This window comes from Chiloscyllium punctatum, chromosome 40 (assembly GCF_047496795.1).
Source record: "Chiloscyllium punctatum isolate Juve2018m chromosome 40, sChiPun1.3, whole genome shotgun sequence".
In the NCBI taxonomy this organism is placed as follows: Eukaryota; Metazoa; Chordata; class Chondrichthyes; order Orectolobiformes; family Hemiscylliidae; genus Chiloscyllium; species Chiloscyllium punctatum.
Window position 1 is genome coordinate 13,281,047 of NC_092778.1, and position 27,227 is coordinate 13,308,273.

The 27,227-nt window shown below is 41.0% G+C and overlaps 1 protein-coding gene across 3 annotated transcripts in view; it reads right to left on the reverse strand.

Annotated features, from left to right (window-relative positions):
* smurf1 (SMAD specific E3 ubiquitin protein ligase 1) overlaps positions 1-27,227 on the reverse strand; it is a 132,674-nt gene that overhangs the window by 31,791 nt on the left and 73,656 nt on the right. For all 3 annotated transcript variants that reach the window (XM_072559320.1, XM_072559319.1, XM_072559321.1), the window contains 7 exons: positions 17,679-17,744; positions 16,457-16,541; positions 9,235-9,473; positions 7,803-7,887; positions 7,563-7,709; positions 3,630-3,834; positions 3,366-3,469 (listed from right to left, as the gene is read on the reverse strand). In XM_072559320.1, coding sequence (XP_072415421.1) covers positions 3,366-3,469; positions 3,630-3,834; positions 7,563-7,709; positions 7,803-7,887; positions 9,235-9,473; positions 16,457-16,541; positions 17,679-17,744 — 931 coding nt within the window. The remainder of the gene's footprint in view (positions 1-3,365; positions 3,470-3,629; positions 3,835-7,562; positions 7,710-7,802; positions 7,888-9,234; positions 9,474-16,456; positions 16,542-17,678; positions 17,745-27,227) is intronic.

The window sequence follows — 27,227 nt, forward strand, 5'->3', positions numbered from 1 at the left end:
CCCACCCTCCCATCCTGGCATTTTCCCCTGCCACCGCAGGAACTGTAAAACCTGCGCCCACACCTCCTCCCTCACCTCTATCCAAGGCCCTAAAGGAGCCTTCCACATCCATCAAAGTTTTACTTGCACATCCACTAATATCATTTATTGTATCCATTGCTCCCGATGCGGTCTCCTCTACATTGGGGAGACTGGGCGCCTCCTAGCAGAGCGCTTTAGGGAACATCTCCGGGATACCCGCACCAATCAACCACACCGCCCCGTGGCCCAACATTTCAACTCCCCCTCCCACTCTGCCAAGGACATGGAGGTCCTGGGCCTCCTTCACCACCGCTCCCTCACCACCAGATGCCTGGAGGAAGAACGCCTCATCTTCTGTCTCGGAACACTTCAACCCCAGGGCATCAATGTGGACTTCAACAGTTTCCTCATTTCCCCTTCCCCCACCTCACACTAGTTCTAAACTTCCAGCTCAGCACTGTCCCCATGACTTGTCCAGACCTTGCCTACCTGCCTATCTCCTTTTCCACCTATCCACTCCACCCTCTCCTCCCTGACCTATCACCTTCATCCCCTCCCCCACTCACCCATTGTACTCTATGCTATTTTCTCCCCACCCCCACCCTCCTCTAGTTTATCTCTCCACGCTTCAGGCTCACTGCCTTTATTCCTGATGAAGGGCTTTTGCCCGAAACGTCGATTTCGAAGCTCCTTGGACGCTGCCTGAACTGCTGTGCTCTTCCAGCACCACTAATCCAGAATCTGGTTTCCAGCATCTGCAGTCATTGTTTTTATCTCACAGGTGTTTTCTGACAATCGACAATGGTTTCATAGTCATCACTAGACTCTTAACCCTGAACTCCAGACTCTTCATTGAATTCAAATTCCACCATCTGCTATGGCAGGATTTCAACAGAGGTCCCCAAAATATTAGCTAAGTTTCTAGATTAATAGTCTCGTGATAATATCACTAGGCCACTACCTCTCCACAGCATACTTTACCTTATATTGTACCTCCATGCTCTTTCTACCAAAACAGATCACTGCATACTTCTTTGTTGGATTTTATCTGCTGCTTTCTGCTTATTCCACCAACCTAGATATATCCTTTTGAAGTTCTGTAGCTCATAATACTTCCAAGTTTGAATGACTGAGGAAGACAGTTTGTCCCATTTGCAAGAAGCAGATCATGCTCACTCAACACCTTTATCCCTGGACTATATTTTCTTTCTCCTTCCAACTGGATAGAAATCTAGGTAGGCATTGAGATAGAAATTGCCCCATTGGATAGACGCAGCATGGGTTCATGAAGGGCAGATCATGCTTAACTAATCTTTTGTAATTCTATGAAGGCATTACAAATATGGTGGACAACAGGGACCCAGCAGATGTGGTGTATCTCAATTTCCATAAGGCATTCAACAAAATGACACACAAGAGGGTGCTGCATAAGCTAAGGATGCATGGCGTTACGCACAATGTATTAGCATGGATAGTGGATTGGTTAACCAACAGAAAGCAAAGAGTGGGAATAAATGAGTACTTTTCTGGTTGGCAATCAGTGACTACTGATGTACCTCAGTGTTGGGACCACAATTACTCATAATTTACAAAGATCGTCTGGAGTTGGGGACCATGTGTAGTATGTCAAAGTTTGCGGATGACACTAAAATGAGTGGTACAGCAAAGTGTGCAGAGGACTGTGCAACTTTACAAAGAGACATAGATAGTTTAAGTGAGTGGGCAAAGATCTGGCAGATGGAGTACAATGTTAATAAATGTCAAGCCATCCATTTTAGTAGAAATAAACAGGAAAAAGGACTATTACTTGAATGGTAAGAAATTGCAGCACGCTGCTATGCAGAAGGACCTGGGTATCCTTGTGCATGAATCACAGAAGGTGCAACAGGAAATTAAGAAGGCAAATGGAATTTTGTCCTTCATTGCTAAAGGGATTGAGTTTAAAAGCAGAAAGGTTATGTTGCAGCTGTACAGGGTGCTGGTGAGGCCACACCTGGAGTACTGCATGCGGTTTTGGTCTCCATACTTGAGAAAAGATGGACTGGCACTAGAAAGGGTGCAGAGGAGGTTCGCTAGGTTGATTCTGGAGTTGAGGGAGTTGGCTTATGAGACGGGACTGGGATTATATTCATGGAAATTTAGAAGAATGAGGGGGGATCTTATGGAAACATAAACTTATGAAGAGAATAGATAAGATAGAAGTAGAGAAGATGTTTCCACTGGCAGGTTAAACTAAGACTAGAAGATATAGCCTCAAAATTAGGGGGAGCAGATTTAGGACTGAATGGAGAAGGAACTTCTTCACCCAGAGGTTTGCGAAACTATGGAATCTTTGCCCAGTAAAGTGATTGGGGCTTCCTCAGTAAATGTTTTTAAAGCTAAGATAGTTTTTTTTTAAAGAGTAAAGGAATTAAGGGTTATGGTGAGAGGGCAGTTAAATGGAGCTGAAGCCATGAAAATACCAGCGATGATCTTACTGAATGACGGAGCAGTCTCAAAGGGCCAGATGGCCTACTCCTGCTCCTAGTTCTTATGTTCTAACTCCCTCACACCAGATATAGGCTAAACTCTGGGTCACAAACAGCAATGAGGTGATTTCTTTGAAGGTCCAGCACATGTCTGGCAAGCAATATCACTGCATCAGACAGAATTCAGAAGCCATGACAGTACCTTTACATGCTTTGTAAACAAAAAAGATGACAACCATCTGTCATCCTTCCTACAAATAAATTTGTTAATAACGCATCACTCCTTAGACAATACTCCATTGGTCATCAGATACTAGTTTGATGGAGTGATTAGTGGACGCATACATACTTACATTTTTAGGTTGAACCATCTGGCTGCCTTGCCATGAAGTTGGTTACTTGATGATGTCACTCCCAATGCAGGTTAAAACATCTACTGCTTCAATAGTGATGCCACTTCCAATGACATCACTCTCTTCTGTCCTCCTTGAATTAAATGCACTTCACTGAAATAACTTTGCATTTCAAGTTTTGCAAAGTCACAAAATGTTACAGATTTGTAAAATTCAGTCTCAGAGAATCCCTAAACTCAAGAGTGTGAGCACACTGCTCATTTTTTGAACTCAGAAATGTTAGTGTTGTGCTTTCACTGAAATCAGTACTGAGAGCTCTGTGAGGGTTCCTAATCTGAAGCAAATCTTATCTGTTTGCTAAAACAATATTCGAACTGCAAACGATCTATTTTACTGCTATCAAATGAGCACTGAAATATAATTGGTGCCACTACTGTAGAGCTGCAGACAATTCATTGTGACAAACCCACCTATACTTGTTTTTCAATAATGTGAATGTGCACTCAGTGTAAATAAATCTCACCTGGCAACTCCACCATAATCCAACCCTTCTTCACTTCTAAATTTGACCATTAAACGCTTCTTCAAGTCTTTTGGCCTCATTTTCATCACTTGTCGATATGATTCCTAAACAGAACAAAATACAGTTAAATATGTTTTGTAAATTAAACCCTGAACGATTTTCTTAAAAATCATAAAATGCATCTTTTCAAGTTTCCTGGGATAAACAAACAGTTATCATCTGCAAAACTATACAATCTTTAATACTCATACAAGTCAATTTTACCTCAAAGATTTCATCTCTGGAGACTTCAATTCGGCAATGCCCGGCTTGTGGTTGCTGCAAAGCAAGCTCATGCCTCAGGACTTTCAATTTCTGCACTAGATCTCGTTCACATCGTGGGATTGCCCACTCCCCTTCCCCTTCTTCTACGGGTGCCTCTGTTTGCACTGGCAATGGCTGATTTGATTCCTTCAACTGAGATGGATTACTATAAAGAAGCATCAAAAAACACTATTATTGATGAATCAACTAATCAAGTTTGTTGTTGATGATACAAAGACTAGAGGCATTGTCAGTAGTTGGCAGTAAAACAATGCTGTGGATAGACTGAACGCATGTTTAAAATGGTGTAAGATAGATTACAGTGCAAATAATTGAGAGGCCATTCATTTTGATCACAAAAGGTATATCTGAATATTTGTGAAGTAGTGAAAAATTAAGAACAGTGGAGGTCCAAAGAGATTTTAAAGAAACACAAAATGTTCTATTCATATTTTGCTTCTCATGATACTGTACCTCTAAAGCACATTAAATTCAAGTAAGAACTTAATGAAAAGTCATCGCTGCAACATAGCCAATTTGTGCACAGCAAGCTCATAATTGCAGTTCCCACAAACAACAATGTGATAATGACCAAACAAGCTGTTTTCTGTAACAGTGCTTGAAGGATAGATATTGGCCACAATACTAAGGATAACCTCCCTTCCCTTCTCTGAATTGGAACTTTTCTATCCACCTAAAAAATGAACAGGGCCTCATTTTAGCATCTCTCCTGAAAAACGGTACTTTGAACTTTGAACAATGCAGCCCTCTCTCCAGTGCCTCAGACTTAATTTTTGCCCTCAAGTCGTGGAATGGGAGTTGAGTCCAAAACCTTGTGACTCAGAGGGAAGGGTACTGGCACAGATTGTCTAGTATCCATATTTACAGATAACTAAAATTATTAACAAGAGTAAGTTCAAAAATGTTAGTCTTTATACATAGAGGACTAGTACATAAAAGGGAGCAGGTTTTGCTACAGATGAACAAGCGCCTCTAAGACCATGTTTGAAGCAATGTATTTGATTATAAGCAAAAACCTTGGAAAGGGCTGTATTGACCTTGATTGGATTGCAGTGTAGATTCAATCTCTCTGACAAAAAGCAATGTATGCTAACACAATTAAAATTGATAGGATTTTTATTAGTCTCAGATATTAAGAGGAATGGGACCAAAGTGGATGGATAGATTTAATAACATATCAGTCATATTCTGACTGAATGGCAGAACAGGTTTGAAGCACTAAATGGCTGGTGCCTGTTCTGAAATATGATTTAGCTACACTGAAGCAATACGTAGCTATGCTGACATCTCTATAATGACAGCTTTTTACAAGTTAAATCTCCAGTCATTCTCTTCATTAATATTGTACTGGGCATAAGGCATCAATGTAAAATTATCCTCCAACATAGTCAAGTCAAGCTCATCAACAAACAAAGCAAGTATAGAAAGAAAAAGGTCAAGGAATGTTTGGAGGCACTGGATAGTGCAAAAACGAGGGCCCTGATAACATTCCAGCAATAGTACTGACGACTTGTGCTCCAAAACTTGACACTCCCCAGCCAAGAAGTTCCAGTACAGATAAAACATTGGCATCTGCCCAACAATGTGGAAAATTGCCCAGGTATATCCTATATTCAAAAACCAAGGATAAATCCAACCCGGTCAATTACCACCCCATCAGTCTACTCTCAATCATCAGTAAAGTGATGAATGATGTCATCAGTAGTGCTATCAAGCAGCACTTGCTCAACAATAACCTGCTCAATGATGCCCAGTTTGGGTTCTGCCAGGGCCACTCAATTCCAGACATCATTCCAAGCTTAATTCAAACATGGACAAAAGAGCTGAATTCCATAGGTGAGGCATGATAGCCCTTATCATCAAGGCCACATTCAACCAAGTATGGCATCAAGGAGCCCTAGCATAACTGGAAACAATGGGTGTCAGGGGGCAAAATTTCCACTGGCTAGAGTCATACCTGGCACAGAGGAAGATGGCTGGGGTTGTTGGAGTTCAATCATCTCTGCAGGAGTTTCTCAGGGTAGTGTCACAGGCCCACTTTCAGCTGCTTCATCAATAACTTTCCCTCCAGCATAAGGTCAGAATTGGGATGCTTGTGAAGATGATCACACAATGTTCATTCCCATTTGCAACTCCCCAGATACTGAAGCAGTCCATATTCAAATCAATAAAATTTGGGCAATATCCAGGCTTAGGCTCATAAATGGCAGTCATGCCACACAAATGCCAGGCAATGACCATCAAATCATTTTCCCTTGGTGTTCAATGATATAAACATCACTGATTCCGGCACTATCAACATCCTAGAGGTTACCATTGACCACAAACTCACAAACACTGGCTTTAAGAACAGGTCAATTGTTAGGAATACTTTGGTGAGTAACTCACCTCCTGAATCCCAAAAGCATGTCCATTGCATGTCCATCATCTAAAAGGTACAAGTCAGCAGTGTGATGGAATAGTCCCCAGTTGTGTGGATAGGTGCTGCTCCAACAACACTCAAGATCTTTGATACCATCCAGCATAAAGCAACCCAATTGACTGGCACCACATCTACAAGCTTCCACAAGCAACACTCAGTAGCAGCTGTACGCATTAGGAGAAAGTGAGGACTGCAGATGCTGGAGATCAGAGCTGAAAAATGTGTTGCTGGAAAAGTGCAGCAGGTTAGGCAGCATCCAAGAAGCAGGAGAATCGACGTTTTGGGCATAAGCCCTTCTTCAGAATGAGGAAGGTGTGCCAAACAGGCTAAGATAAAAGGTAGGGAGGAGGGACTTGGGGGAGGGGCATTGGGAATGCGATAGGTGGAAGGAGGTTAAGATGATGGTGATAGGCCGGAGAGGGGGTGGGGGCGGAGAGGTCGGGAAGAAGATTGCAGGTCAAGAAGGCGGTGCTGAGTCCAAGGGCTGGGACTGAGATAAGGTGGGGGGAGGGGAAATGAGAAAGCTGGAGAAATCTGCATTCATCCCTTGTGGTTGGAGGGTTCCTCGGCGGAAGATGAGGCGCTCTTCCTCTAGGCGTCGTGTTGCCATGGTCTGGCGATGGAGGAGGCCAAGGACCTGCATGTCCTTGGCGGAGTGGGAGGGGGCGTTAAGTGTTCCGCCACGGGGTGGTTGGGTTGGTTGGTGCGGGTGTCCCAGATGGCCTCCTTCTTCAAAGACCGCAATTTCCCCTCAGACGTGGTTGACGATGCTCTCCACCGCATCTCCTCCACTTCGCGCTCCTCCGCCCTTGAACCCCGCCCCTCCAATCACCACCAGGACAGAACCCCACTGGTCCTCACCTACCACCCCACCAACCTCTGGATACATCGTATCATCCTTCATTGTTTCCGCCATCTCCAAACAGACTCCACCACCAAGGATATATTTCCCTCCCCTGTCAGCGTTCTGGAAAGACCACTCCCTCCGCGACTCCCTCGTCAGTCCACACCCCCCACCAACCCAACCTCTACTCCCGGTACCTTCCCCTGCAACCGCAAGAAATGCAAAACTTGCGCCCACACCTCCCCCCTCACTTCCCTCTTCCCAAAGGCAACTAGGGATGGACAATAAATGCTGGCCAGCCACTGACACCAACATCCCACAAATGAATTTTAAAGAGTTAAGAAAAGCTAGAAAAAAGGTTCAACTCAACAATATTCATCCGAGAATTAGGTATCATAAACACAACACTGGCAAGTCTGTTAGTTCCCAGGTGTTGTGGTATTAAAGGGTTATACAAGACAAGAGACAACTGCAGGATGCCATGAAAATACCTGCACGAACTAAAGGTACTAAAATTTGAAGAGGTCTGGATGGGCAGGTATAGTTAAAATTAATATCTATTTTTACATCACAATAATAAGAACAAACTGTGTTTCAAATTGCTTACTTCATTATATGGTGCAGTCTGGGATCTGTAAACTGTGTAGTTCTGTTGTTGTGATCCACAAAATATATTCTGCCTGACACAGTACTTCTGACTTCCCAACCAGAAGGTAAAGGACCAAGATCATCATAGTTAAAATTTGTAAGGTCCCTGCACAAATAAGTTACAAATTAAATTAGAACAAGTGAAATTATCTACGCAGCAAAAACTGTTTTGCAAACGCAATTAATTTTGTTAATTAACCTTGGAATTCGAGGATCGTGCCAAGTGCTGACTCCAGTCTGTGTATGCAGGAAATAGATCTGTCCCTGTACAGTTGTTCTCTGTTCTGAAAACAAACAATCATTCAGTAATAACTATTTCTCTTACTGTACAATCTGCATTGTAAGCATTCAACACATTCTGCTTCAACATAGCCTCCAGTTACACAAAACATGAAACTGAGTATAAGTTCCGTCAATTACATCTTTTGTTTATTTGTAATCAAGGTGCGATGTCAGGTTTGTGCTTCTACTGAGGGAAACTGCAGTCGATGTGATGGTTAAATCATCAGTGGTGGCGCCTTATTTTCCTTTTTATAAAGTTATAAATAGGAAGCCATGTTATGCAATTTTGAAATTAAAATTAAAACTCGCATAGTCAAAAAAAAAAGCAATTTGGTCAAAAGACTGCAGAGTGAAATGTTCATTCTTAAATCAGATGACCTGCTCAAATTAGAATTACAAGCACTGGAATGTAAAATGATAGAATTTATTATGTATATGCACAGATATTCAGGAATGACTAAACCAGTTATCAGAGAAAGGTGAATGCTGCAGTGGTGATGAAGAAAAAGGAACATGAGCTAAATTGTACCATTGTCACACTACTTTCCAGCTACTTTGTGTTACTAAAAGGTGAATGAAGCGGTCTTTGGTCACTGCTTCTCTATATCTAGTTGACTGGAAGTGCTTAAGGTAATACTTCCTAAGCTTTACTTGCTTGATTAAGCATATCTTTTTATTTACAAATTGGAAAGGAAATATACAGATCTGAAAGCTAAAGGCATTTCAGGATCAACAAACTAGAATAAAAATTAAGGGAGCTTCAAATTGTTTTCTTTTGTTCTCCACAATTCTTCATAACATGAATGGAGATAATTTTAAACCTTGACATTATATCTAAAGTTAAGTATTAGAGTGAGTAAATACAAGGAGGTTAAGAAGTTTCAGTTACCCAATAAGAATGCTGCCACTCCAATTATTTGAGCTCCGAATAGTGGTAAGGAAGTGATAAATAGGCAGAAGGATCTGTATGGCCATATGAGAAGTTCTAGGGGATAGCTCTTGCAATATTTATTCACTTTATTAGTGCTCAGAATCATAACAGAGTTACCTCATCCAACAGTTTCTAGTCCAAAATAATAAGCCAACAAGTTTGCTAAAATCTCTACCAAGTGTTTGTCATTTAACTATATATGGAAAGAAATTAGTCTATTCATAAAAAAATTCTAAATCACATTCATCAGTTTTAAATGTGAGAAGGTAAATCTTGTATACTGTTTTATGAATAAAATTTCATATATGAAGCATATTTCTAAGTATCATTGATTTATAGCAATCACAAAATAGGTGTTTGATTTTAGCACTCCCCTCTGATTACTTGTTTAGGAAATACTATTGAGTCCAAGCTTTACCGTATCCTTCTGGCAATACAGGTGATTGATGACCATGAGGCCGGCTCTGTGGTATATGCGTTTGAACTCGAACCCCAAAATTTCGGATTCGCTGTGTCTGCAGTCTCTGTTCCTGGTTTGGAGACTCTATCAATTGGCAGTTCCCTCCGCCAGCAGCACCGGTCATGTCTGTATAAGGTACACTGTCTTCCATAATACAGCTTAGTGGCCTTCCAGGTCCAGCATCCTCAAAAAGTGGGCTGTTGCAACATTATGTACAAACAATATTCAAAGAGCATTCCTTAGCTATTATATTGCCACTAACATAATAAATATGGTACAAATGCAACCTAACAAAAAAGTAATAAACATTATGTGATTACATCTGATAACATGGTTGAAAATGTTAAATTAGAAATAACTACCAGGAAGTATGCACAAAATAAACATTTATTTCTCTGTTTCACTAAAGACAAGGTAAATAATGCATTTGAGAAATAGATGAGGGCACCTCTTTACAAATACTTCTACCAACCATCTATACAATCGGCAAATATGCTGGTTTAAAGCATCTGTAAAGCATTGCAGATAAAAATAGTTATGAAAAATGCTAGAAATGTGAATATCTAAACTGTTCTGATGCAAATACCCTACATTCCTCTAATTTCCCCAGCTGCTGCAGAGAACACTGAGGTCTGTGCTCGACAGCAGTTGAAAAAGCTGAAGAAACTGGAAAATGTGACAGTACAGCAACTAGTGCATGCAATCCTTTGCATTGTTGGCTCCATAGCTTAAACGGAATTTGCAAGCCAGTTGTCAGAAATTATGCTCACTGATGTTAAATTATGTGAGTTCAAGAAATATAACAATTTTATAATTTGTTGAGATAGGATCTAAATGCTTGAAACCAAAGAACTTAGTAAACAGGTATGGTCAAGGACAGCACAGTGGCACTGCTGCTTCACAGCGCCAGGGACCTGGGTTCAATTCCAGCTCGGGCGACTGTCTTTGTGGATTTTGCACATTCTCCCCATGTCTGCATGGGTTTCCTCCGGGTGCTCCGGTTTCCTTCCACATCCAAAGATGTGCAAGTCAGTTGAATTGGCCATAGGTAATTCCTCAGTGTTAGATGCATTAGCCAGAGAGAAATGGGTCTGAGTGGGTTACTCTTCAGAGGGACGGTGTGGACTTGTTAGGTCGAAGGGCCTGTTTCCACACTGTAGGGAATCTAATCAAAAAAATCATTATAACTGTTCCACATAACAGATTCTTAATATACACCTTTGTGCTGATTTTACTTGGTGTGCTGGTGATTATGCAGCAGTATTGTCATTCAGAAATGGCATAAGCAGTGAAACAATTTCAAATACATTTTCTATTTACTAAATAGTTACCAGTTGCCAGTTATTCTGAAGAAAGGTACTCAAAAATGTTAATTCAAATGTTATTCCTCATGCCACCATCTCAGTTAATGTCCAGGAATTTTAATGTAGTTTAAAACAAAAGGAACCAAGATGCACAGCTGTCAACTATGCTGTAACTGAGGCCATGATCTGCCTAATGTTTTCAATATGACCATTATAATTAAAAGTTCTGCCTTGCATAAGTTGCATTATTACTTTCTCAAATTCCTATGAAATTACTTTACCTGCTATTTTAACAGAGAAATTACAATTTAAAATAATGTATACATTTATTTTTATTTGATATAATTGAATCTTAGCACCAAATTTCTTCCCTCCTAAAAATGGTAACACTTTTCTTTGTACAAAGGAAATGGATTCTCAGTAGATACCGCATGGTTTAAATGTCTAAGAAAATGGTTTGCAGGCCTTTGACCACTATTTGAGAGTTCAGTTCCTCGGTGTCCAACCATTCTTATCTCCAGAAAATAAATGCTCTGTTGCTTAATATTTTACAGTAAGTTGTCTGCAGCTAGATATCAATTTGATTTCCCTTCCTACATGATTTACAAAGCTTACACATATTATATTAGACATCAAAATTGTTCACTGCATTCCAGGTGGGATTACAAACATTTCATGTGACGTTCCCAGAACAACTCATCATTCAGCAGATGTCTGCTGAAAGCCTGACATCCCTTGCGTCCATGCCATTTTAAGGTGATCCTCTGCCCAAGGACAAATGCTAGCAAATGAGTACTGCTCCCTCACCTAAGGCACATATCCAGGATGGCAGACAATCCCTCACACGTACAACTGCATCATCTCACCCTAGTCACTGCTTAACCACCACACATTGTATCTGTCCTAAGATACAGCCTGACTAAACATCTTCTGAGTCCTTGTTTTCCAAATGTCTAGTGGTCACCTACATCTTAATATTGAACAATGGAGGTCATTACATTCAGGAAAGCAATCAGACAAGTCCAAACATGAACGTTAATTGACAAGTAAAGAGAACACAAAGAAAACAATAAAGGCTGCAGTTCATACCCACAATACAACTAAATATTGGCATCTTGACCTTGACAATCATTAAATGTCTTCTGCCACCCAGGGGCACCTCTTGGAGGTGTCAATCAGTACCTGTCATTACTTGAAGGCCCAATACAAGGAAGCTCTGTCAACCATAATCACAGTTTCTTCCAGCTCAATATTCTCATCCTTCTCTGTGGACAACCACTCCCATTCTGCTGGTTCTTCACAATCTATCACATTGCCTGCTCCAATTATGCAGAACACTGCATGCCAGGATGGTGAGGCATACTCTGTCCAGACCATACAGTTGGACACTCCATGATCATTTCAAGCTGTGGGACTGCACCTTCAATAGCTCTATTGTCTGTTCCATCACAGACCACCAACTTGGTGAAGGTGCCATACTCGTTGAGTAAATAGTACATCGTATTCAAACATAAGTGTCTGCTGCATTCCAAACCCCTTTTCATCCCAGAAACACCTCAACATTTCCACGTTCCATTGCATACATCAGACTCCGTAATCATAATATGATGTGGTGATATTTCCCTTGTTCTACTGTACGCTTGGAAGCTTTAAAAATGATGGGGTGCTTTTTTCCAGCATTTGCCCCACTTTTAAGTTAATGCTACGACATTCTAAATCACTGAGATGACAAGGTTTGTTTAGCTAGCACCAATGGCACAATGCAATCTGTCTTTGATCAGTATTTGATCCCAGTCACTGCCCATTTCAATTCCCCCAATCACTCTCTTTCTGACATGACTATCCTTGGCCTCCTCCACTGCCAAAACAAACCACAGCTCCTAATGGATGAACAACACATTAATTTCCACCTGGGCAGCCTACAGCTCAAAGGACTCAACACTAAGTTCTCCGATTTCAAATAACCTTCCTCCCCATCTCCCAACTCCCTTCTTAGCTCTCCTCCTCCCTTCCACTGCTCCCAACCACTTACCTGATTCATTCCTCACATTGATCAACCAGGTCGTAGCCTCTACCTGTCTTCACCTATCCCCACTTCAACTCCCTGCCGTAACCCCCTTTATCTGCAACTCCCTCCACACCCACCCCCAGTCCAGAAGAAGGGTTACACCCGGAACGTCGATTTCTGCACCTCTTGATGTTGTCTGGCTTGCTGTCTTCTTCCAACATCCTGTCTGTCTACTTTGGATTCCAACATCTGCAGTCTTTTTGTCTTTGATCAAGATTTGACGCATAAACCTATTCATTCAGTATGCATTTCACGTGCCTAAAGAAATTAAGTTGGAGTTTTCTCTTGTCCAGCAGACATGGATCCCACACTTTCAAAATGGCATGGACTCTACTCAACCTGGGTGTTACTGCCACTACTTATCAGTTGCATTGTGCATCTAGAGAATGGCAAATGATGGCAGGGAGCGCAGCTCAGAGTGGACATTCTAAGAACCAGGCTCCATGTGGTCACCAGGTACTGCTCTGCCTACAGCCTTAATGTCCCCTTTTATTTTGTACTATTTCAACAACCCATTTCCACTTCTCACTGCCCAAGTGGGAACACAAAACATTAAACTTCACCTTCATGTGTCATCTCTGCTCTGAAGCCTAACATTAAACCTCAATGATGCCTATCCTCCTCCCCTACACTCCCCTGTGGAGGCCACAGTGGTGGTCACTGTTAATAACTCTCCCTCCTGAGCCCTCAGATGTTGTTGTCACTGTCACCGTCATTATTTCCACCTCCACATATGCCTCTTTTTTTCCTCGCCCCCATCCTCAGGCTGAATATTCCGCATCCCTTTTAGCAGTGATCATCTCCACTGTTCCCACAGGCCTTCCTTAAAAACTGACAGAAGCAATTTTACCCTGCAGTGGAAATCTGTGTCTCCCGACTAGGCTACAAGTGCATCGGAGAGGTGCCATGATAGTCATGAGGATTTAGAAAGCATTAGATGCCAATGTCCATGGATGAAGGGTGCATATAGCTGGTGCCTGTGGATTATACCCTAAGAAGTTGTTTGGTCCCAAGCAATTTGGAGGTCCTTTGGACCAAATGGTGAAATGAAGTCAGAAGGTTGCTCTGCTTCCACGTCAAGATTTCCTAACATCTAGCTTGATCAGCACCTTTGCTAAGATTGGTAGCTGAATATTATTGAGTCCAATTTAGCCATTAACAAGGCATTGAAAAAGCACCAATTTTGTATACTCGGCAACTTACCATGCCACTTGTCAAAAACATAAAAGATGGAGTGAGGTTCTCCTGATGTTGTGGAAGGTCTCACCAGACATTTCATCCGATTCAGCCATAAATCACTTCTAAGCTCATGTCATTTAGACCCCAATAATTCTGACCATGATCTAGAAGCACTCTGTTTTATAAGTATCTACTTCATATCTCAGTCATACAGCGTTGACCAAACATCCCAATGCGACCTAGTCCCAATTGCTAGAATTTGGCTCATATCCCTCTAAACTCTTCTTATTCATATACCCATTCTGATGCCTTTTAAATTTTGCAATTGTACCCACCTTCACCACTTCATCTGGCAGCTTGTTCCGTACACGCAACACCCTCTGCCTGAGAAAGCTACTACTCAGTTCCTTTTTAAATCTTTCCCCTCGCATCTTTAAACTATACCCTCTAGTTTTGGACTCCTCCAGCCCAGGGAAAAGACTTTGTCTATTTACCCTATCCATGCCCCTCATGATTTTTTAAACCTCTATGAGGTAACCCCTCAGCCTCCAATGTTCCAGGGGAAAGAGCCCCAGCCTATTCAGCCTTTCCCTATACCTCAAACCCTCCAATTCATGTAAATCTTGTCTGCACTCTCTCAAGTTTAACAATATCTTTCCCGAAGAAAGGTGACCAAAATTGTATGCAGTATTCTAGAAGTGGCTTCACCAATGTCCTCTACAGCCACAATATGACATTCCAACTCCTATACTGAATGTTCTGACCAATGAAGCAAGTGTGCCAAATGCCTTCTCCGCCACCTTGTCTAGCTGCAACTCAGTTACAAGGTTTTTAAAAAAAACCCAGTGAAAACCTTTCTAACACCTTTCTCTGGTTTATTGTTGAACATGATGCAGTCAGAGTCTGAAATTTAACTTGCATTTACAAATTTTCACTCATTTTTCAGATCAATAATTTTTGTTGAATATTATGTGAATACTAACTTTCAGTTAGTATGACCATATGTCAGATGTAGAAGATAAGAGGACAACTACGAGAAGTGCGACAGTCAACACAGGACTGAGGGCATTGTACTTAAATGTGTGCAGTATATGAATCAAGGCAAAACGAGTTCGTAGCAGATTAAAATTAGCTAGTACAATGTTGAGGCCATCACAGAAACGTGGTTGCAAGAGATTCAGGCCTGCAAATTAAATACCCAAAGTTACGTTTTTTATCAAAAAGGCATGCAGATATGCAAAGGGGGCAGGGTTGCCTTCCTAATAATTTAAATTAAATCAATAGTAGGAAGTGATGTAGGGTCAGAAGGCATAGAATCTGGGTAAAGTTGAAGTTGTGCAAAAGAAAACAATACCCAGATTAGAATTAAGAACAAGCCCCCCCCCGCCCCCTGCAGAAGTCAGCATATGGGGCAGGAATTAAAACAGAGATAGAAAAAGCATGTAAGAAAGGTACTATCACAACAATCATGGGGGTCTTTAATAAACAAGTGAATAGGGAAAATCTGGTTGGTAGCAGATCCCAAGAAAAAGAATTTGTGGAATGTCTACAAGATAGTTTTTGGAGCAGCTTGAGGTAGAGCCAATTGGGGAACAGGCAATTCTGGATTTGGTGAAGTGTAATGAGGCAGACTTGGTTAGTGAACTTAAGGTGAAGGACTGCTAGGAAGTAGTGACCACAATATGATAGAATTCACCCTGCAGCTTGAGAGCAAGAGCTGGAATAGGGTGTAATGGCATTACCATTTAGCAAAGTTATTTAAAAAAGAATGAGTGAGGAGCTGACCAGAATTGATTGAATGGGGAGCCTAACTGGGAAGACAGTGGAACAGCAACGTCAAAGTTTTTGGGGGTAATTCAGGAGGCAAAACAAAAATTCATCCTAACGAAGAAGAAACATATTAAAGGTGAGGACCAGGCAACCATAGCTGACAAAGGAAATCAGGGATAGCATAAAAGCAAAAGAAAATGCATACAATATGGTGAAGATTAGTGGGAAGCTTTTAAAAATCAGCAGAATGTAAACAAAAAAATCAGTAAGGGGAGATGATGAAATACGAGGCTAACACAGCTAGTAAGATAAAAGAAGATTTCAAGAGTTTTTTTAAGATTACATATAAAGAGAAAGACAAGAGTAGAATTTGGATTGTTAGAAAAGGAGGCTGGAGAAGTAGTAATCAGGAACAAAAAAATGGTGGAGGAACTGAATAGGCACTTTGCATCAGTCTTCACGGTGGAAGACAGCAGTAGCACACCAGAACTTGAAGCGTGTCAGGAGACAGAGCTGAGTGTATTGGCCATCACTAACAAGAATGTGCTGGTGAAGTAGTTAATTTTTTCAAAGATTCAGGTCTAAACATCTCCAGGTCTCTGTATTCTTGCATCATTTACCATTGTTGCTGAATAATGCAACAAGTCTAACTATTGCCACACAGAAATGATTTTAATGTAGTTAAGTTGTGATGGAGCTAGTACTTTTTTGAACATGTTAAATATCTTGATATATCTAGAATATATCTAAACTAACCATTGAGAGAATCCAAATTTTCAAAGAAATTATGATTTTTGTAAAATTGTGCCCATGATAAAATCACCTCCAAGACATCCAAATAAAGGAAGTTATTACTCACCCCTCAGGTAGATCATTATCCAATAGTCCTCTGCAATCGACAACAGGACCACCAGTTCCTATTCGATCTCGTGTTTGTAAGCTTACTGCAAGAGAAAAAAAATTGCAAACTTTAGTTTCATAAATTTTATGTAGATTATGCAATTCAAGTACTTGAGGTTACTTCTCCATAACCCGGAGACAGCAAAACAATTGTAGTTCTAAAACTGATATACTGGTGTTATTGTTCCTGAATGTGAAATTCCGAACATAATAGCGGCTTTTTGATATCTCAGCCTAGAAGCTACATTTAGGATTTTAAAGGCAGCAAAGGTGATCCCTATCCTTCTGTTCACATCAGGTGTGCTTCCAACAAAGGTTACTGAATAGTGTCATGTGTGGGAATACTAGGTGACTGACTCCCATGCCTTAACTGCTTAGTCCTTTGTACTGAAGCTAATAGAAGCACCCAACATCAAAATAATAAATGAAACACATCATACAAATGAATCAGTTCTAACCACAGACAATCAAAACATGCATTATCAACTTCTAAGTCTCTAACTTAAACCTCTAACCCTTCTTGAACTCTGTATGTACATGTAGGCAACACAAATGAACAAAAACCCAAAAATGTGAACAGAAAAAAATTAAGGGGACACAGTTGATAGCACCAGTTTTTAAGGGTTCAACAAAGTGTCCATTTGTTTTTTTTATGCCCCTCTGATCTCTGAACATCCTTTCAGTTCTTCACTGAAGGCAGAGGGCAGTTGGCATATTAATCATTCAGTCTCTCATGCATTATTTAGAGCTGCATTTATACGCAAACTGTGAATGAAAACAGCTAACTCTCTTCCAATTCTTTCTTAGGTCTCTGTCTTTTTAAGAGTCTTGGGGAATATCTCTCATGCATTATTTATACACAGGTTGTCCACTTGCCAGGGGCTAATGGAAACTTGTTGTCATGCTGGACACCCTTGACCAACACAGCTGGTCCTGATTGATTCCGATTCAACAGACTGTCTCAGGTCAAATGCCCTGAATACACACCCACGGTGCTGATGAGCGCAGCAAATCTCCCCTCCTGTTTGAGCAAGGCAACCATGAAAATAAAGCTTACACTAAGTTCCTGTAACTTTCTTTACAATTGCAACATTTCCTTCCATAGTCTGCTTGGTTTCATTTTCAGTCCAGAATCCAAAACTAAAGAAAATTAAAACATACTGGTCATTTTGAGATCTTACCTACTATTTGCCCTCGTATTGTATCACTGTCTGTGGGACTGAGCTTGCATAGATCTAACCGCTGATCTGGCAAGAAAGAGAGTGCAACGTTATTGGAACTGCGTGAATGTAATAATTTTTATTAGCATGCTGAAATTCTTAATACAGTATGAAACTTGTTTTTATACTGTTTCAGTGATATTCTCACAGGTTCAGATCTGAGGAAAACATATTACTCTTCATCTAGGCAGATGAGTGGGTTTCAAGACCCTCTGGACCCAAGACTGGCTCCTAGACCAGTCAACGCTCACTCACTTCCACCTTGCTTACCCAATTGATTGCCTAATAGGGGTATTTCAGGATGTACAGGCACCTTTTCACTGGTGAGGTCACAAAACAATAAGCATAGCAAAAATACCTGACTTGATTGCTCACTTGACAGATAATAAGTGACAATCCATATTAACTTGTCATTACTAGAGTTTTAGATCATGAAATCTTCAATTATGTAAAGTTTCAAATAAAACCTGAGAAATAGGCAACTTTTTTTCTCTATCCAAGTCTCATGAAACATTTAACAACAATGAGGGGGTAAAGAATAGTCAGGTGACTCTAGAATAAAGGCTGGTGTGAAAGAGAAACATACTTGCCCCTAATTGGCTAATGAATGAGAAGTTTTAAAAGAGTCTTTACATGTTGTATTCACCAGATGAAACAATTCATCAGGAAGTTGAACAAAGGGGGAATAAGGAATAGAGAAAGTACTAGACATATTCAGTCCGACAGATAACATCTGTGGAGATAGAAACAGGAGTTAATGTTTCAGGTTGATAGTCTTTCATCTGAACTGGAAAAAGTTAGTGATCAAACAGATTTTAAGTAAGCATAAGGGCAGACAAAATTCATCTTGGCAGTGGTGGAATCAAGGCAGAACAAAATCAAGAGGAAAGCAGCAGAGATTAAATCTCAGAAGACAGGATAGTAGAAGGAAAAAATGTAAAGTAGCAGGCAAAGAAATAAAAGATGTGGTGAGTGAAGGTCTTGATGGGGCGGAACTGGTATTGGACTGGGGTGGACAAAGTTAAAAAATCACATAACACCAGGTTATAGTCCAACTGGTTTACCTGGGAGCACTAGCTTTTGGAGCTGCATCTTCATCAGGTGGTTGTGGAGAATAAGACCAGAAGACACAGAATTTATAGCAAAATGTTACAGTGTCATCCAACTGAAATGATATATTGAACAAACCTGCATTGTTATAAGTCTTTCATCTTTTGGAATGGGTTGCAGGTTTTGGTTCATTAATATGTAAATCCCAGAACTTCCTTTAAATCACCTTCTTGAGATAACTTATGGTTTTATAACAACAGGTGACATTTCAGCTCAGACAATGCATTAAAGGTATGAGATTTGAGTCTGTCTGCATTCCATTCTTGAGTCAGACTGGTTCTATTTTTAAAGTGGAATTTACAAAGTATTACGTGTATTGCCGCCTACATTGACTGCTTGCAGACTGAGCAATTTTTGAGCAAAATAAAATGCATCTGCAAATACAAATTCACCCCATAGACCTGTATGTGTGCGTGCATGCATGAGAGAGAGTGCGTGTGCATGTGAGAGAGTGTGTGTTTGTATATATGAAATCTTGGAAAGTGTGTGTGTGTATGTGTTTGGAGGTGATGGAGTATAAGCCTGTGAGAGGGTGTGTGCATAGGTGAGAGTGTGGGGGGTGTATGTGCATGTGTGTGAGAGAGGGGCTGCATGAGTGTGTGTGTGTAAGAGTGTGTTTTGTATGTGTGCTTGTATGAGAGAGTGTATAATGTAGTGCGGTCACCTGTAGCAGACTCTCTCTCATGCACATACAACTCCCCCCAAACTCGCACCCATGCATACACCCTCTCTCACACACACTGTTTAGCAAGCTTTCATACACACACTCTCATGTGAACTCATACTCACACACACACACACACACTCTCTCTCATGCATGTGTATGAGAGAGAGTCTGCGTGAGTGTGTGAGTATGTAAGAGTGTGTGTGTGTGTGTATGCGTGCGTGCGTGTGTTGGCTAGTTCGGTACCCATGAGGAGGCCTCAACAAGGACCTTGGGTTCATGTCACACCATAGGTGACCGCACTACATTATACACACTCTCACACAAGCACACATACAAAACACACTCATGCAGCCCCTCTCTCACACACATGCACATACACCCCCCACACTATCACTTATGCACACACCCTCTCACAGGCTTATACTCCATCACTTCCAAACACACACAGAATTACCAAGCTTTCACATATACAAACACACACTGGAAATAGAACCAGTCTGACTCAAGATTGGGATACAGATAGACTTTAACCTCACCTTTCATGCATTGTCTGAGCTGAGGTGCCACCTGTTTTTATAAAACTTTAAGTTATCTCGAGAATGTGACTTAAAAGAAATTCTGGGATTTACATATTAATGAACTGAAACCTGCAACCCATTCTAAAAGATAAAAGACTTAACAACAATCCGGGTTTGTTCAATATATCATTTCAGTTGGATGACACTGTAATCTGCTATAAATTCTGAGTCTTACGGTTTTATTCTCCACAACCACCTGATAAAGGAGCAGCGCTCTGAAAGCTAGTGCGTCCAAATAAACCTGTTGGACTATAACCTGGTGTTGTATGATTTTTAACTTTCAGTGAAGGTGTAAAAGGAACAACTGCCATGAAAGAAAATGGGAACAGAGATCATGATCTGAAACTGAAGAAACACATACTAAGTGAAGTGGCTCTGGAGGGCATAATCAAAGTAAGAAATTCTGTTGTTCAAACCTAACAGGATAGAGAAATCAGAATGGAAGTGGAGGATTGAAACAATCTGTTAACAAGGCATTTTACAAGTTTTCAGACTCAACCATGACATCATAATACCTATCCCTAACATTATTCATTGATGGTAGTTTTTGGAGATGACTCTCTTATTTGCATTTACAGACCATCTACTGTTAATTTTACTATTCTCTACTGTTTTGCACCATCATCCTTTGTCATTTAGTCTTTACTGCTTCCCAACTCATCACAAAACCTCCTCGCATTAGCAACATGCTAAAACTGTTAATTCTCTGAATTATTCAAGATGAGCTTCAACATGTCCAGCATTTTTAAAAAAAACATTCAGATAGCCAGCATCTATCGTTTGCTTTTTTTAAAACGAGAATACTCCTTGGTATTATGATTTTCAACTAGTACCTGGATTTTTAAAAAAATTCTCGTTTAAAGGAGTGGTTGCTTTTCGACATGAAGGTAGCAGTCAACAAAGAGTAGCATCAAGAGTCCTAGTGTAATTGAAGTCAATTGGAAAATAAATCACTGGAGTGAAGTTATATCTATTGCAAGGCTAACTGTATTGGAGGTCAGTTATCAAAACCCCAAGAAGATTCATGTCCAAACTGCATAAAAAAACTGTCTTGGTCCAACCATCTACAACTGTCACACGAATGAATCTTCTTGTCATAAAGCACCAGAGGTAATAGTTGGTTACCTTGTGTACACCTTCCTCAAAACATCTCAAATAATTAAACAGTTCATGACAAACTACAGGACAGCACAGATACCATCAGCTTCAGGCTGACAAGTGTCAGGCAACATTTTGCATTACGCAAGTGCCAGAAATTAAACATCTCAAACATAAGAAATTGCAGCCTTCTCCCTCTGATTTTCAGAGGGACCTATATTACCAAGTCCTTTCCAAAGATTGCCACTTTTGTGTGGTAGGGATTATTTCAGTGTTCCCAGGAATGGTGCCATCAGGGCCACCCATGATGGTAAGGTTGGAGGAGAGGAACCGAATAAAGCACAATCCAGAACAAGTCCTCATTAGCAAGCTAGGCTGAAGTTATTTATGAGATATCAATTGCAGGAGCAACAGAGAGATCCCCGGTTGTTGAGGTTTCCTTGCCATTGGAATTTGATCTACCCTTTCTCAGAGACCTTACGTCTAAAGTGCAACAGATGCCCCACTTTATGTCCTGGACAAGGCATCTAACTAGAGGAATTCAACTGCCACACAAACGACCACAAGCAAGAGGTGATGGATACAGGATTGAGACATCTGGAAGTCCTTGGCTTTGGGCTGACACATAGGTGGCAGAATCTCACTCTTCGAATAGGAAGAGGAGAGCGTTTCTTCAGCTTTCTTCATGGCTGATCAGCCTTATTCAGGATCACTCTGCTCATCTTGCAAGAGGAAGGGCTAGAAAAGATGCCCCTAAAAGTAGTTTGTCTATTACCAACCTGATTGGAAAACCACCTCTAATGGGCTCATCTACCTGTGGTCTGAAAGCCAAAGTCAAACTCAGTCTTGGAACTTGGAATATACAAACCCTCATGGATAATGAGGAAAACAAATCATCCAACAAGACAAGACATCATTCTCATAGTGCTACACTAAAATATCAGCATGCATGATGTGTTCAAGTTCTGGAATGTGGTTTGAACTCGATGGGCGGCACATGGCTCAGTGGTTAGTATGGTTGTCTCAGAGTGCCAGGGACCTAGGTTTGATTCTGCCCTTGGGCAACTGTCTGTGTGAAGTTTGCACATTCTCAGTGTTTCTCCAGTTTCCTGCCACTGTCCAAAGATGTGCAGATTATGTGGAATGGCCATTCTAATTTGCCTGTAGTGTCCAGAGATGTGCAGGCTAGGTGGATTAGCCATGGGAAATGCAGAGGCTACAGGAATAGAGTAGGAGGGTGGGCCTGCTTTGGATGCTCTTTGGAGGGTTGGTGTGGAAGCACATGGCCTGCTTCCACACTGTAGGGATTCTATAATTTCTATGACAATGCATAACTGTCCCTGTATTCCGTGAACTCAGGCATGTCAACACTGATATCACTGCCCTGCAGAGAACGCAAAGAGCAGACAAAGGGCAGCTGAGGCTGCTGGTGGTTCCAATTCCTTCAGGAGAGAAAAATCTGAGCATCAGCTGTGATTTGCCATCAAGAATGAACGTATCAACCCATTCTTGGAGCCCCCTGTTGACATCAATGATCACTTCAAAATTCTCCTTCTACAACTTGTTAAGCAGTAGCAGGTAATGGCCCTGAGGGCCTATGCTCCAAACTCAAGATCATATATGAATCCAAAGAAAGCTGGACACCACTCTCCGCCCAAGAAGGATAAAATTATCATTATTGAAGACTTCTACATCAAGGATGCCCAATCTAAAAAGAAACTAATCAGCAAAGGAGGAGTCAAGAATTGCAACTACAACCAGATTCTCGATAAGTTCAAGACTTCTTGGAAACATCCATGAAGCACTGCCACATGATCAACATGATTCAATCCCAAGACCAAAAGGATGTCATTACCAAAGTGATGACAGGTACAGACGACTGCTGGACAGACAGGGTTCATCATCTCCTCAATGTCCATCAAAAGCTACCAGAAACAGTTGAAGATGAAGAAACAATGCAGAAAAATACTCAACATTGAGCAGTTTCAACAGCCATGCAGCCTAGTGAACATCCAACAACATTTTCACCAAAATCTCCAAAGAATTCATTTTAACGGAGTGGAGGCTATCTGCAAAGAGCTGAAGATAACCATCATCTTATGCTGTTAAGAAACCACTGGCTACAAAACTAGGAAACACCAAGGCTGGTTCAATGAGAATGATTATACCATCCAAGACCTAATCAAAAAGAAGAGGAAAGCTCTCCCAACCTGGCAAAACAATATCATCAGTGAGGCAAAGAGGAAAACTCATCAAACAGCAAAGCTGGAGTTACAAAGAGAATCGAGAGAAATCAAGAACGGATGGTGGATTGAGAAAGCTAAGAAGCTGCAACTCCTTGCTGACAAACATGACATATTCCATGCTACCCAGGAAATACATAGACCCAAAACCCTCGGCCACAATCAGTGTAGAGGAGGGGTGGAATCCATTTGGCAGACAGAGAAAACATTATCTTCCAATGCAGAAAACATCAAATAATTTGTAAATTGTGATACAATCATTGACAAGGATGTGTTTGAGGAAATCCCCCAACTCCCTATCAAAGATAATCTTGGACTCTCACTTAGTGTGGTAGACGAGGAAGTGTCCATAAGACACAAGAAGAATGGAAAAGCTGCAGGGTGTAGATGAGATTCATGGGGAGATTTTCAAAATTTAGAGGAGCAGAGTTGACTTGTCATCATGAATAACTGTCCCTTATAATCTGGGACAAAGATGAAATTTTTGCCAATCGCATGGATGCTGATATCGCTATTCAAGAAAGGAGGCAAAGTGAACTGTGCAACCTACCGAGAAATCTTCCTCCTTTCTATCACTGGGAAGATCATCAACCAAATCCATGCAAGGAGCTTTTCCCAATCTCTGAGGAAATCAATCAAGAAATGCTATGGAAGACCCTGCAAGTTGTCCAGTGAAATTCATCAACGTCCTCCATCTCCTTGTTGGTGACATGCCGTCGATGGTCCTCACTAATGGTTATATGACAGGATCCTTTGAGGCAGGGATCAAGCACTGATGTGTCATCTCCCACACCCTTTTCTCCAATTTCATCACCACCATTATTCACCTTGTCAAGAACAGACTTCCCAACTGTGTGGACACTGCTTCCAGGATGATGGAGAGCCTTTCAACTTCAACCGTTGAAATCCAAGAAGAAAAAAACACTGACCTCATTTAAGTATGCAAATGAAAATGTGATCTCTGCTCTCTTGGATGAACATCTTCAAGCCTTACTTAATGTCGTCCTGGAAGCATATCGAAGAATTGATCTCAGCTTCAACTTCAAAATGACCCAAACCCTTTCCCAACCCAGGTCAAGTTCTGGTCCATCACCCTATTAAGATCAATGGAGAGATCTTCCCAAACGTGAAATGGTTCCCCAATCTCGGAAGCTAGCTATCATTTAAAACTGACATTGATGCAGAGATTCAACGTTGCATACAACCTGTGAGCATCACCTTTGGATGTCTAAGGATGAAAATCTTCAAAGACCATGACACATCAGTGCTGATATCAAGATACTTGCATATGAAACAGTCATCCTTCCATTCACTGCATCAGTTGGGAAGACAGGTGTACTGACATCAGCATCGTTGAAGCTGTTAATAGCACCTGCATTAAGTCCACGATTATCCAAAACCAACTCTGATTGGCCAGCCACGTACTTAGGATGCCCAAATTCTGACTACCAAAGAAAATCTTCTCTGCCTAGTTCAAGGAAGGCACTCGAAGAAAGGAGGATAAACAAAGCTCTTCAAAGAACACTGGGAAGGCCTCCCTCAAGAAATACAAGGTCGATGCCAATGCAAGGTTGAGACCCTTGTTCAGAAGAAACCAACTCAGAGGAAACTCCTTAACAAAGGGACACAATTCTTTGAGAACACTAACTGGCAAGAGGAAGTATGGAAATGGATCAGTAGAAATACCAATGTGCTTAAAGGCAAGGTGCTCTTCCACCTACCAGAAACACTTGCCAAACACATGGGTAGAGATGTGACTCTAGAATTGGGCTCATCAGCCACACAAAGACCTACAGAACCCATGACCAGTGACACATAACTTCCTTGGTAAACAATCATATTCATTATGAGTAATCACCAATGACAATATTACCAAGTCTCCCACTACCCCCACTACCAATACCTTAGGGCTGACCATTGCTCAGAAGCACAGTCTGGAATCCACATTTTAGGAAGGATATGATAGCACTGGAGAAGGTGCAGAGGAGATTTACCAGCATGTTGCCAGGTATGGAAGGTTTGAGTTATAAAGGAAGGCTGGATGAGTTGAGACCTCTTTCACTGGAGCATAGGAGGGTGAGAGTTGACCTTATAGAAGTTTCTAAAGTAATTGAGGGGTATATAGTCTTTTCCTCAGGATGGGAGATTTCACATTTTTAGATGAGAGGAAAGGGACATAAAAATGACACATAGGGCTTTTTTTTAACACAAAGGGTGGTTTGCGTATGGAATGAACTTTGAGGATGTGGGCACAATTACAATGCTTAAAAGACATTTGGATAAGTACATAAATAGGAAAGGCTTGGAGGAATATGGGCCAGGAGCAGGCAAGTGGGATTAGTTTAGTTTGCGATTACATTCAGCATAGACTGGTTGGACTGAAGGTTCTGTTTCCGTGCTGTATGACTCTATGACATGATTAAGAAGTGTAAAATTATGAGGGGTACAGATAGGCTAGATAGAAGAAACTTCCCCTCTTGGTGAGATCAATAAGCAGAGGGAAAGATTTAAAGGATGTGGGGAAAATTTCTTTCATGCACAGGCTGTGAAAATCTAGAACTCACTGTCTGTAAGGATACTGGAGACAGAAACCTTGTAAGATTTAACAAGTGCTTAGATGTGCACTTGCAATGCCAAAGCATAGAAGGCTATGAGCCAGGTGCTGGAAAATGGGAAAATAGTTAGGTGGTTGGTTCTGACCAGCTTGGATACAACAGGCCAAAAGATCATTTTCTATGCTGTAGATTTCTATGATTCAATGAGAATTGGATTGGACTAGCCATATCAACAGTATGGATCCATGACCATAACAGTGGCTGAGGACTCTGCAATGAATAGTTCATCTCCTGACTCTCTCACAACCTCTCCTCCAAATACAAACTTCAAGCCAGGACTATGAAGGATCGCCAACCACTCATCCTGGATTGCTGTAGACATAACACTCAAGAGGTTCATCACCAACCAAGACAAAACAGTTCACTTGATCAGTGGCACCACTGCTGGATGAACATCCATTATTGGCAAATTATGGCTGTGGTTTGTACAATCTTCAGGACACACTGCAGTAACTCACTCAGATTACTTAAAACAGCTTCTCTCCATCCGTGCAGTCTCTACCATCAAGAAACAGTATATCATTGCTCTTGAAATGATAGCTCAGTAGTTTAGGTTACAGGACTTTCAAATGGCATAGAGGGAGTGTGATGAAACTAGGGCTTTCAGAGGTGTATTTTGGGGTGTATGTTGGGATTAAAATCTCTAATTCTCAGTTGGATTTAGGATAATTGGACACGAAGGCAGTGAGTGGTTTGTAATGGTAATTTTTATTTTTGGCGTTTCATTTGGTTCATTTAAACAGGAAGTGCCTTGTGTAGTAATGGCTCTTTCGATCACTAACAGTTTCCTGGGGGTGGAAGAAGTGACTTTGGGAGTTTTACAGAAAGTGAGGAAGGCAAGGCTTTTGGAATTGGCAAACAAACTGGAGTTGGGGTTGCCTGTGTCTGAGAGAAAAAAGGGGAGACAATTGTAGAAATTGTGCAGCATTTACAATTGTCAAGAATGCCAAAATTCAGTTGAAGATGAAGCAGCTTGTACATAAAAAGGAAATTAAACAGTTTGAATTACGATTAAAAGAAGAAAGAGGTTGGAACTGAGAACTCCAAGTCAACTTAAAATGGCAGAGATAGACATGAATGCTAAGAGTAGTGATGAGGACAATGCTGTAGAGCATTCCCATCATAGCCAAAGGCTTGGTGAGGATCTGTTTCAATAGATTCAGAGTTTGCCCAAGTTTGATGAGAAGGTTATAGGAGAC